The sequence below is a fragment of the Protopterus annectens genome, chromosome 4.part0 (genome assembly GCF_019279795.1).
Source record: "Protopterus annectens isolate FY-2018-M chromosome 4.part0, PAN1.0, whole genome shotgun sequence".
In the NCBI taxonomy this organism is placed as follows: Eukaryota; Metazoa; Chordata; order Ceratodontiformes; family Protopteridae; genus Protopterus; species Protopterus annectens.
Genome location: NC_056733.1, coordinates 44,394,084 through 44,407,680, shown reverse-complemented (window position 1 = coordinate 44,407,680; position 13,597 = coordinate 44,394,084). Strand labels below are relative to the sequence as shown.

At 42.6% G+C, this 13,597-nt stretch overlaps 1 protein-coding gene across 2 annotated transcripts in view; it reads right to left on the bottom strand.

Moving 5' to 3' along the window:
- Positions 1-301: 301 nt before the first annotated feature.
- The window catches only part of RECQL4 (RecQ like helicase 4), a 913,040-nt gene continuing 899,744 nt past the window's right edge, over positions 302-13,597 (bottom strand). For both annotated transcript variants that reach the window (XM_044068076.1, XM_044068075.1), the window contains exon 25: positions 302-2,143. In XM_044068076.1, the coding sequence (XP_043924011.1) occupies positions 2,022-2,143 (122 nt within the window). In that variant the 3' untranslated portion in view covers positions 302-2,021. The remainder of the gene's footprint in view (positions 2,144-13,597) is intronic.

Sequence of the window (13,597 nt, the reverse complement as noted above, 5' to 3'; positions counted from 1 at the left end):
ACTGTTTTAGACAACTGTAACACATAATGGACTGTTCTCTAAGTATATGCCTGCAGCATACAGATTTAACTTTTGGTGGGGTCTATCTATTTGTGTCATTCACATCACCCCCAATATTATTTGTAAAACTTTAGTCTTCACACTGTTGCAATGGCTTTGTTTCCTGTTACATACAACTTAAGTTACAGCTAAAAGAGAATCCACACTAGATCAGTCTGCATCTACTTAACAAGTGTCAAACATACACACACACAAAAACGGGTAAAACAAAAGAAGATTCACATAAAACCACTACAAAAAGTTATACAAAATAAAATATTTTATTTAAATACAAGTTAAAATAAAATTACTATCATGTCATAATGTAGACTCAAACTTATGTTAAAAATAATTTATACAAGATATATACAGCAGATACAAATAACAGACAGACCTTTAGAGGTTAAAATTGTTAAATGGTGGTATCTCTCAGCCTAGTTTAGCATCACCAATCATGAAATCATGAGTTTATCTTCTAATTTCATTACACTTCCTGGTAAGAAAAACACATGGGCAGTGTTTCACCAACTACTAGCAACTAATACAATTTTTACAAAATCAGGCACTTCCTATATATGGATTTAAACGTGTGTGTGTGTGTGTGTGTGTGTGTGTGTGTGTGTGTGTGTGTGTGTGTGTGTGTGTGTGTGTGTGTGTGTGTGTGTGTATAACAAAATGTATTTACCTCTGTATGCTATCAGGTCAAAAAAGATATGTCCTTTAAAATAAACAATGTAACAAATCAAAAGACAAAGTTTTAACATTCTGATCTACCTGTTTTAAGCAGCCAAGAATAACACAGAGGCAATCAATGTGGGTTCAATTAGCATAAACTGTTCAAAAGACAATGACAAGGTGCTTCCTTTTCCTTTCTCTTGCTGCAGTGCATGCATTACACACTTTGAATTACAGATCATCTAGACAGGAGAGGATTATGGATCAGCAGCTAGCTGGTTTGATGGAATAGTCTAAAGGACGACCTGCCCTTCACAGTGTGTGTGCTACTATACTCACTGCACTCTAGCGACCCAGGTCAGCAAACATGGCACTGCACTTGGATTCTGTAACTGAATACACCCGTTTCTAGAGAATTTACTCAACGAACACAAAGCAAAACTGAGGGAAGGCAGCTAAGACTTCATGCACATTAAGTTGCTGTACACAAATACCACAGTGAGTTACATTACACAGCACCATCAGGAAAACAAGACCTAAAAAAAGCTGAGATAATGGACGTTTTGGCTTAAGAGACTTTAGTAGACTGGCACTTAGACGAAACTCATTCAGTAACTCATAACATAACCATCGAGGAAAGAATACTGTTCTGCATGTGGAAAAAGAAATCTGCTTACAGCAAACAGTTTTTATTGACTTTCATGCACTTAAAAGGAATCACTAGAGGGTCTTTGGTGCCTAGACTCTGGCTGCTACAGCATTTAGGCATGTGAAGTCTCAATGCTGGCCACACATCAGAAGTACTGGCCCACTGGTTCTCAGGCAACCTACTTCACAATTCACTTGGCTGTTCTGAATAGGTGCACAAGAAAAGCTGTTATTGCAGTGACAGGGTAAGGCTTGACAAGCGACTGCTTAATACACCATACAATGGAATGTCATAGCAAACTCATGTGGGAGGGCATGTTCCTGCACGCTCTGTTTAACTTTTATGAAAAGTCCAATACCCAGAAGAAGAAATAGCCGAGCTTTTATTCTTAAGTTAGATGAACCGTACTATATACATCACTTTTTCATGCTCTTGTGATGTGCCACTCCTTGTATCACACTGTATCACACCAAACGTACTGTCCAAGAAGGGATCAGCTACCACCTGGGAATCAAATATAACAAAAGCAAGGATGCAGATGGCAAGCTACCTGAAGGTGAGGTAGTTTCAGAGAAGGTTCAGTGCATTCAGAGCTTTCCCAAAACACCAGTCCTATACAGCTCTGCAGTATGTTCAGCAACATACTCTTCAAAACTGCTCATTTCATCCGGATTATCTCCTCAGTTGCAATACGGATGAGCTCATTGAAATCAAAATGTATGTACTTCCTCCAGTATCTGCGATCCCTTCCATAGACTTGAGCTGGATAGCAGGGACTTCCTGTAAAAATAAAATATTCAAAATGTAACTCAAGTTAAGAACCTCTCTCTGCCCTAAAATTATCACTGTATTCCTCTAATTGTGAACATTTGTTCAGTGATCCCTCAACAATCACAAATATTCTACAATCTAAATAAGCTTGACATAGCAGCACTTGTTCTATTTAGTGATAAGTAGCTACCAAATCATTAAAGAACTCTAGTCAACAATACACTAACACATATGATTACAAAAATTAACAGTCTGATGTTCTTCGTCTCCCATTGCTGCAGTCCTTACATATGGGTATTCCGCTGTCCACAATCGGCCCGAATACCAAAGGGCTAGAACCGGCGTCGGTCATCGGCGCCCGAGACTGACGTCAGTACGTGCCAGTACAAATGTGCATGACCGACGCCATAACCTCAGTCTTTCTTGCCGTGTGGTCCTAAGCAGAAGCAGCATTTGCAAGTGCCGTTCGGCGTTCTGGAATTGTCGGTTTTCGAGTTTCAGACCGGAGACCAAGTTGGGCTAAGTACCCCGTTGGGGACACTTTTGTCTTTTTCTTGCCTCAGTATTGACGGATGTCAGAAAAAGTTAATAACTATATTTCTTGTGGGAAACAGATTCCTCATAGGGATTACCATTCACTCTGCATTCCTTGTTTAGGGCCTGAGCACGACGTTGTTGGGTGTCGCTTTTGTGCTACTTTTAACAAGCGTACTATTAAACGTCGGTTGGACTGTGCTAGGCTGGTGTTTGGTAAACGTTGTAATTACAACATGCCGTCGGATTCTCCGACTGGTTCTTCTAAGAAACGCAAAGAAAACTCTTTGCGGTCCAAACAGGATGAGTCGTCCACTCCGGACGCCGGTTCTGTAGTACCACTGGCTACTTCAGCGGCTCCTTCTGAAAGTTTACCTGAGTCTCAAGGGGAGCCTTTGTTACTGCAGGAAGTGGCTTCTCCTGTGTTAGGCCAGGCTGAGGGTGCTTCTCTGATGTCAGTGGTTCCCTCCCCTCATAGGGTAGTTAGGCCTCCTCCTTCTCAAAACAAAGCCCATTCTAAGTCTAAGTCTGCCCCTGCTGGTGCTAGTCCCCAGGGTCCAGCTCCTAGGAAGCACATGTTAAAGATGGCTGAAGATTTGATTACTTTAATTAGGGGTTCTATGCCCCCTCCTGCGAAGAGGCCCAGGGTAGAGACAGAGTTGGAGGGTTTGGTTCAGTCTTCCAATGAGTCAGATTCCTCTGTAGAAGAACTTCAGGATTTCCCTCCCTATTCTGATTCGGAGGCTGAGGACACTACTCCTCTCGTCCCCTCCAGAAGATTTTTCTTTCTCTGAGACTTTGCATTCCATGAGGGAACATTTCAAATGGGAGGGCCAGGATTATTCTGATTCTCGTAAAGACTAAGAGAATTCTTGTTTTGCCTCAGCATAGGCCCTTGGCTATTCCCCTGTACTGGATGTTGTTCAGGATGTATTTTCTGAGGCTGCCCTTAACCCAGATTCTCTGCCTCCTGCCCGGTTAAACCAGATAGATACTACAGGGTTCGGAAGCTCACAAGTACTTATATAAGAGTCCTAGGGCTGATCCAGAAACTATTACTCAAGGCCCCAAAGGTGTTAGGGCTTCTGTGGTTAGGAATCCAGTTCCTCTGGACAAGGATGCTAGGGCCCTGGATAGGTGGGGTAAAAAACTGTATACCTCTTCTACTTTGGCTATGAGAGCTTTAAATTGTCAGTTTCATATGCTCCGGTATCAAAATTATTTGCTGGGCCAATTGAAATGTAAAGTAGATGCTTTAGCTGAAGGTATTGAATGTAAGGAGCTTCAGGATTTAGTGCATGCTTCAGACCAAGTTGGTAAGCATTCTTTGCAGTGTGGTTTTGATGCTTTACAGGCTTCTTCCAGGGTGGCTGCTACTAGTTCAGTTGTTGGTAGGCATGCTTGGCTTAAAGATCAGACCTTGTCAGAGCATGTTAAGGCTCGAATTATGGATGCTCCTCTACAATCTGATGTTCTTTTTGGTCCTCCAGTAGAATCAGTTTTGAAAAAGATGGAGGAAAAAGCTAAGTCTATGCAGACAGTTAAGGACTTTTTACAGGTTCAGCCCCCTAAGTTCAGTAGGAATTGGCCTGCTAAGGGATGGTCTTTCCCCTCTTCGGATTATCAATCTAGGGGCAGGTCGAGGCGAGGTAGAGGTAGGGCTTCCTCTCAGGGCCCTGTTACTTCTAGGTCTTTGAGTTCTTCTACCCCTTCTGCTGGGGAGGGCAGGGGTCAGTCCTTTCGGAAACAGACCCAATGACCCGTGTCTTCAGCTGCCGGACTCTGCCTTGCTGGCAGCCCCTCTAGGAGGAAAACTGAGACTTTTCAAAAGGAATTGGCATTTGTTTACCCAAGACAAATGGGTATTGGACATAATAAATCGAGGCTACAAATTATATTTTCACACATTCCCTCCTTTCAAAGGTATGCCGGATGTGCCTCATCAGCAAAGACTGGAAGCACAGACACAAATTTCTTCTCTGCTTCAGTTGGGAGCAATACAGGAAGTACCTTCTGCAGAAAGAGGCACAGGGTTTTATTCCCGTCTTTTCTTAGTGCCAAAGAAAGGAAATACTTGGAGACCAATTCTGGACTTGTCCATTCTAAATAACTTTCTGGAAATTCCAAAATTCAAGATGTTAACACTGCAACAGCTGTTACCTATGCTGGGCAAAGATCACTGGATGGTGACTCTGGATCTCAAAGAGGCCTATCTTCACATTCCTATCAGGCCCAGTTGCAGGAAATTCCTGAGATTTCGGAATGGGAATTTGCATTATCAGTTCTCTGCATTGCCCTTTGGCTTGTCTACTGCCCAGGGTATTCACAAAAGTCCTGGCTCCAGTAATAGCTTTTCTCAGACTAACAGGAATTCAAATTTATCCTTATCTGGACGACTGTTTGATTCTGGCTCAAGGCAAGCACGAACTTCTTCAACATCTGCAGTATGTAATGACAGTTTTAAGATGCCTAGGGTATTCTGTGAACGAAATAAAGTCCAGTCTAGTACCCTCACAAGAGATGTGTTTTCTGGGTGTGAAACTGAATACAGCTGCTCAGATGGCATTTCTTACCCCGGACAAACAAAGGAATCTTCACCTATACTTCCAACAGCTATCAGTAATGTCCAGGCTGACTGCAAGGACAGTCCTTCAAGCCTTGGGGTTCATGGCATCTTGCATTCTAGTACTTCCCAATGCCAAACTGCATATGAGGAAGCTACAATGGTATCTCAAAAGCGTTTGGACTCAACACTGCCACGATTTGGACACTGTCATTCGGATTCTACCTTGCATTCAGAGAGAATTTCTGTGGTGGGCTCAGGAATGTCACCTAAACAAGGGGCTCTCTGTGACCCAACCAGAGGCAAGTCAGATATTGACGACAGATGCCTCGGAGTCAGCCTGGGGAGCTCATTTCAGAGGAAAATGGATTCAAGACCTTTGGCCCCCAGAGCTACTTCACTTGCATATCAACATGAAAGAGATGCTGGCAGTTCAATTTGCTTTGGAAGGATTCCAGAGCCTACTTCAACCAGGACTGGTGTTGATTCGAACAGACAACACGACTGTCATGTGGTACATCAACAAGCAAGGGGAACTCATTCTTACCCTCTTTGCAGACAAGCAATGCTGTTATGGGAAACTGCTTTGAATCTGCACATCACTCTTCGAGCACAGTTTCTGCCAGGAGCACAAAATTCTTTAGCAGATGTTCTGAGCAGACAGATTGTGGATCCTCACGAATGGAAATTGGACCCTCAGGTATTTCTTCAGTTGACAATGGCTTGGGGAACTCCGGACATAGATCTGTTCGCTTCTCCTCTGAATTTCCAACTGCCACTGTTTTGCACAAGGCTATTTCATCCAAAAGCCTGGAAAATAGATGCACTATCCTTCAGTTGGAGCAACCTTCACGTGTATGCTTTTCCTCCTTTGCCTCTTCTTCCAAAGGTGCTGTTGAAAGTCAGGAGGGACAAACCTTGCATGATCCTTATAGCACCGGATTGGCCTCGTCAGCATTGGTACCCTCTGTTGAGGAGCTTAATTCATGTACCACCTTGGCCATTACCACAGATTCCTCACTTATTGTCTCAGGAAAACAATCATTTTCTCAATGTCAGGGTGCAATCCCTACACCTGACAGCCTGGCGCATTCTGTTTTAGAGAAGGAGGACCTTCAGCTCCCTCAACAAGTTTTGGATGTTATTTTGGAAGCCAGGCGTCCTAGTACTCGAAAAGTTTATGCTGGTAAATGGAAGAGATTTTTCTTTGGAGTTCAGCTAAAGGCTTTGATGTCGAATTGCCTAATTTGAGTTGTACATTGCAATATTTGACTATTTTATTGGACAAGGGTTTGTCCTTCTCTTCTGTAAAAGTGCATGCTGCAGCTATTTCTGCTCACTATGATTGTGACCCTCCTTTATTTTCACATCCATTGGTTAAGCAGTTTCTTACATGGGCAAAGAATATAAGACCCCCACGGAGGGCTCCTACTCCTACCTGGGATCTTAATTTTGTTTTGGAAAAGCTGACTCTGCCTCCTTTTGAACCTGCAGCTACAGCTGAATTGCAGTTGTTGTCTTGGAAGACTGCTTTTTATTGGCTGTTACTTCTGCTAGAAGGGTATCTGAATTACAGGCCCTCATGGCAGTGGAACCTTTTCTGATTTTTCACAATGACAGAGTTTCCTTACGTACTAATCCTACTTTTCTGCCTAAAGTGATTTCTAATGTGGCATTGAACCAATCTATACATTTGCCTACTTTTTATGCTAACCCCAAAATGAAGGGAAAAAGTTTTGCATTCTTTGGATGTACATAGGCAGTTAAGGTATTATTTGAGCAGAACCAAAGAGTTCAGAAGATCTCAACAATTATTTGTTTCTTTTGCTTTGACTTCACGAGGGAAAGCTGTCTCGAAACAAACTATTTCCAAGTGGATTGGCCATTGTATTGCTTTTTGTTACTCTCATCATGGAAAGGATGTTCCAGTTGGGATCAGGCCTCATTCTACTAGGGCTACGGCCACTTCTACTGCTTTTTTGAGAGGGGTAGCTACTAAAGACATTCTAGAAGCAGCTACTTGGAGTTCTGTACATACCTTTACAAAGCATTATCATTTACCTCTTTATTCTAGGTCTAGGGCTGGGTTTGCCACTGCAATCTTACAGGGCATGTCAGCAGCTCCTAATGCTATTTAGTTGACCAGCCTCCCTTTTTTCCGTTGCTCTGGGATTCTACCCATATGTAAGGACTGCAGCAATGGGAGGCGTAGAACATAGTACAGTTTTGTACCTACAATAAATGTAGATGTGCGAGGATCTCCATTGCTGCAGTCCAATTTTCCCTCCCTCCTTCCCCCCTTTTCTTTTTAGGTTGGGGTTTGGGTGGTGTTTTTTGCATTCTGACATCTGAGGCAAGAAAGACTGAGGTTATGGCGTCGGTCATGCGCATTTGTACTGGCACGTACTGACGTCAGTCTCGGGCGCCGATGACCGACGCCGGTTCTAGCCCTTTGGTATTCGGGCCGATTGTGGACAGCGGAATACCCATATGTAAGGACTGCAGCAATGGAGATCCTCGAACATCTACATTTATGGTAGGTACAAAACTGTACTTTACTGATCTTTTACTGTCATAGTTCTCCAGTAGGTGAGTGTACATTAATTTATCCCACTGTTTGCCCATCTGATCTTTTATTCACAAAGGGCCTGACAGAAGTACACAAGACATGCATGAATGCAAAATGTTTTCGCAAGGTAGTTACATAAAACAAAAGAGCAAGAAATGTAACAGATTTTCTTAAAATGTTACATAGTACATATGCACATTTCTAACAAATCTCTTGTTTAAATTTAGGTCCCGGGGTTTTCAAGTTGACTCTTCTTAATCACCATGGCAATAACTCTCACAATCCTACCCCTCTGTATTAGACTTTACATAATGACTGACAGACTGGTGTGCCAAATGGCAAGATACAGCAGCAAACTATGTGTACATTCACTGTATCGCTTGTAAAAATATGGCTGCCAGTAAGTATATTTCTTTTTTCTAAACATATGGACATGTGATATGTTCTCCATTTTTTGTAACATCCATTATATTCTCCATAGAAATGCTGAAAAGACATGGTATTCATTAAGCAATCAAATATATGTGTAAGATATTAACCATAACAATAAACCTTAAAAGAGGACTCTGTCACAATGCATCATATCATTTGGGCTTACCTACCTCCTGTTCCTTTTTTCCAGCTAGATTTATCAACTGTCTCATTCTCCTCTAACAGTATCAATTCTTGTGTCATGCTTGTGAAGGTAGGTACACAGTATGCAAGGCACTTATGAAGATTTTCTGATGCCCTTTCTTCTGTTCTTTAAGCCACATAGGAAAGTGTGTTGCAGACAAATTCTGAGCGTCTAGTAATGCCAATTATCATAACAAACCGAGCAGTGAAATAGATGTCATTTAAGAATGAAAACTTTCTAGCAACTAAAGGATGAAGGAGTAGCTTTTATATTACAGTGACCTCCTCTTGAGGACAGTATAGCTGTGTTAAGGACTTGCATATATATTACATGCCTGCCTGCCAGTATTTATTCTTGTCTACCGGTGTACTGCACTTATCAACATTTACCAATTCCAGGATCAGTCCTGGTGAAATACAAAACATTTCATAAACAAAACAGGCATAAATGTAAGCAATAACAGAGTAGTTCAGATTAGTTTTATAGAAAAACTGTTTATATACATTATAGTAAACAAGTACAGCATGATGTAAAATATTTACATTAGTTTCAAAAGTGGGTCAACCATCAGTAATTCTGTGAAAGAAGCAGAGAAGTCGAAAGGAAAGGGAGACTCTGTGTGACGTTGTGTGTCTTATGTTGATGCAGGAGAATTTGGCTTGGATGAAAATGTGCTTTTCGTATAACCACACTTTCCACGGCCTCCCATCCAAAGCCTCAACTAAACCTCTCCCACCACTACACAAGCACATCAGTAATAAAAAGAGGCGTGCTGGCCGATGTCATCTTCAGATCTTTCTTGCCCTGGCTAAAGCCATGCAGAAACCCAGTATCAAAGACCAAGTGGAACAGATGGCAACAGCCCATGATGCCCCATGTTCACACCATAAGTTCCCAATCTCCCTCTTCAGGTAGTAGTTTCAGGTAAAAGAAGGAAGGAGGCCTGGTAGGGAAGTAAGGGAAGGTGTGGATAACAGTACTATGGTGCTTGTGTAGAAAACAGTACAAGCCAGAAGAGAAAAGGCAGTAGGTAGGAGGGTAGCTTCTCTGCAACAGTAAATCTATTCAAACATCAACATGTATTGTAAGTTCCTTACACAATTATGTTTTCCATAGTACTCACTGCTGTAGTCCTCACTTTTGGGAAGACTCCCAACACAAATAAATAAGGTGGTTGGAGACAAGTGATAAGGAGATTAGACCCCTGCAGGCAAGACTGTAGTCCTGAGACTGTAGTGCCCAGACAAGGTGTGAACAGAAGCCCAAAGTTCCTTCTTCAAGAAGAGTTTACATAATGAACTCTATAAGAAAAGCTGCAGTGGCTATAGTGGGTCAAGTGTACTGGGCTCTGATATGCCCCACAACAGATTTGTCATGAGGAGTACAACACTATGAAATGCAATGAGAAAGCCATTTAGAAAGAGTTTGTTTACTAGCTCCCATTCATCTCTTTTGCTGAGGAGACAAAAGGCGGATTGTTTTGTCTATATTACTTAGTTCTGTGTAAATAAACTCAGATGTCTGTACACATCAAGGTAATGAAAGGTCCCTTTTCAGTTTTGGGGATTGAGACAAAAAACTGGGAAGAGAATGGCCTGGTTAAGGGATAGCTCAGAAACCACTTCAGAAATGAAACATTTTTTAAGGAGACACCCTGTTCCTTGGATGAAGCATAAGAAGGGTTCCATGCACATTAAAGCCGGGAGCACAGTGAGTCTCCAGCAGAGGTAATAGGCATCGTTTTCCATTTTTCCTAATGCTATGCTTGATGCCTTGACCAAAAAGTGGGTACTAAAAAAAATGTTGTTCTTTCCTCCCTCATTTTTAAGAGTACCCTTGGGATCAGAGATATAAGAGGGAAAGCACAAAGAAACAGCCTTGTTGAGTTCAGGGAGAAGGCTTCTTATTTTTGAAGCTCCAGCAGTTGCTGTCCTACAGTACAGCAGAACTATCTCAGTCATCTGCTCAAAGGTGTGGCTAACAGGACGACTTCTGGTACACCCAACATCCTCATCCAATCCACATCACCACAGTAGTCAGGAAGTCCTTCTATGTGGCACACCTCATCATAAAAGGGTTCTCATCCAGGATAAAAAAGGTCATTGTTCCCCTCTATTCGTCATTCATTAGACCCATTATAGAATACAATGCCCCTTTTGGAATGTACCTCACAGGACATCTGCAGCAGCTGGAAAGGTCACAGAAGTACCTCACAAAAAGGATTACTGGCCTCAAACAAATGCCCTACACTGACTGCCTCAAAAAACTCCAGCTTTACTCCTTAGCATATCGCCTACTCAGAGGTGATCTCTGCCTAACATATAAAGCTATGTCAAACCCAGAGCTGTTGGACATGCTACACCTAAAGAAATCCCAATCCCTCCAAGCTACACGCTCTAGGGACCTAAACCTTGTTACCACAATAAACAGGACACACTGGAGGGATAGATTCCTGTCCCAAAGACTTCCTATACTCTGGAACAAGCTACCCATCTATGTCAAGCAAAGTTCTTCATTAGCACTCTTCAAGAAAAATCTTGATGAGTGGATGGGAAATAGGAAATGCATCCCAGGGATCACTTCTGTGTCTCTGCTGGACAGTAGCACAGGAAAATAACTTTCTTGGGTGGCGTAAGCTATGGTACCTTGCTGGCTAGGCTTACGTAGGCCCTTGGGCCGATAGCCTAGTACCTACCTATGAACCTATAAAAGTATATCCCTGCTAAATACTCATTCATGAGGAATGGATACAGTCATGGCTCCTTCCTGCTGTTTAGTAAGGACAAACTCTTAAAAGTCTATTACAATAATAATTCAGTAATAAAAAATAAATATAAACTCTTATACCATGTACATTTGTGTCAGTTTACTGACAGCTGGATAGACTAAAAAATAGCCATAGGATGTTCATGTTTGGGAAATTAAATTTTTTATAGGTTCATAGGTAGGTAGTAGGCTATCTGTCCGAGGGCATTTATAAGCCTAGCCAGTGTGTGTCGGCTTTCGCTGCCCCATTGATTAATTAACTGAGCCTCTGTCAAGCAGAGCCAATGAAGTGATCCCAGGGGTGTATTTTCTGTTACCCATCCACTCGTCAAGGCTTCTCTTGAAGAGTGTTAGTGAGAGGCTCTGCCTAATGTAGTTAGGAATTTTGTTCCAAAGCATGGGGAGTCTCTGTGACAGGAATCTATCCCTCCAGCATGTTCTATTTATTGTCGAGGCGAGGTTTAGTTCACTGGAGCACGTGGCTCGCAGTGACTTGGATTTCTTTAGGTGGAGCACGTCCATCAATTCTGAGTTGGACATGGCTTTGTAAGTCAGGCAGAGATCACCTACGAGTAAGCGATATGCCACTGTGTACAGCTGGAGTTTTTTCAGTCGGGCTGCAAAGGACATATGTTTGAGGCCAGTAATACTCTTGGTGAGGTGCTTTTGTGGTCTTTCCAGCTGTTGGAAGTTTCTTGTGAGGTACATCCCAAATGGGGCATTGTACTCTATGATGGGTCTGATGAGTGACGAGTAGAGGGGTACTATAACCTCTTTATTTCTAGATGCGAACCCCTTAGTAATTAGATGGGCCACACAGAAGGATTTCCTAACTACTTTGGCAATATGATTGTCAAAGGAGAGATTACTATCTACCTGGGTCCACAGATGGTGCAGTTTTTGTACCTACCATAAATGTAGATGTTCGAGTGTACACCCTGCTGCAGTCATCACACTTGGGTTATCCTGTTGTCAGGCGGTCCCGCAGTCAGCCGGAATTCCAAAGTCTTGGTCCGGCGTCGGTTGCTGTCGCTTCTTCCCTGACGTCAGTGCGCCAGGGGTATATATAATGCATCAGACACCATTTTCTTCAGTTTTTCTTGCCCCAGATGTCAGGTGCCCCCAAAAAGGTGGTCAGTAATTAGTATCAATTTATGAAGTTTTAGCACAAACACAAAATCCCTCCAGCTATAAGCAAATACATCAGGAAGGTTTTGTAGAGATTTAGCCAGTTAGATCAGAGGGGATGGAGGGAGGGTAACCTGGACTGCAGCAGGGTGTAAACTCGAACATCTACATTTATGGTAGGTACAAAACTGTACTATGTTCATCATGTTACCCTGCTGCAGTCATCACACTTGGGTAGAATCCCAAAGCTAAGGATGGGTGGAGGAGTCATAGAGGGTTAGAGGAGGCTAGAAGGCCCTGCAGAACTGCAGTGGCGAAGCCAGCTCTAGTCTTAGAGTAAAGTGGTAAGTGATAGAGTTTGGTGAAGGTGTGTACTGAACTCCAAATTGCAGCTTCCAAAATCTCCTTGGTTGGAACCCCCCTGAGGAAGGCTGTAGATGTAGCTGTTGCCCTGGTAGAGTGGTGCCTAATGGTAGCAGGAACTGGTTTTCCATGATGGGTATAGCAAAAACGAATGCAATGTCCTATCCATTTGGAAATGGTTTGTTTTGATATAGCCTTCCCTTGTGAAGCTGTAGCATAGGATACAAAGAGCTGGTCAGATTTTCTGAAAACCTTAGTTTTATCCAAGTAGTAACGAAGTTGCCTGTGAATGTCCAAGGAATGCAGGAGTCTTTCTCCTTTGTTCTGTGAATTTGGGAAGAAGGTGAATAAGTGGATGGTTTGATTTAAAGTCACACTGGAAACCGCCTTAGGCATGAAGGAAGGATTAGTTCATAGAGAAACTCTGTCTTGATGGAAAATGAGGAAAGGTTCCACTGCCATTAGTGCCTGCAGCTCTGAGATTCTTCTAGCTGAAGTTATTGCTAGCAGCAGGGCAGTCTTCCATGATAGAAACTGTAGATCTGCAGAGAAGGCTGGTTCAAAGGGAGGTAGTGTAAGTTTTTCAAGAACAAAATTGAGGTCCCATGTTGGTGTAGGTGCTCTCCTGGGGGGGTCTAATGTTTTTTGCCCCTCTGAGGAACTGCCTTAGAAGTGGATGTGAAAATAAGGGTGGATCCGTGTTGTAGTGGGCTGAAATAGCTGATGCATGGATTTTAATGGAAGAAAAAGAAAGTCCTTTGTGCAACATCTCAGTTAAATACTGTAGAATCTGAGGCATGTGAGGCTGAAGTGTGTTTTGGCCTTTAGCTTGGTTCCAGGCACAAAATCTTTTCCATTTGTCCGAGTAGGCCTTCCTAGTGCTGGGTCTCCTAGCTTCCAGAAGAACATCCATAACTGCTTGGG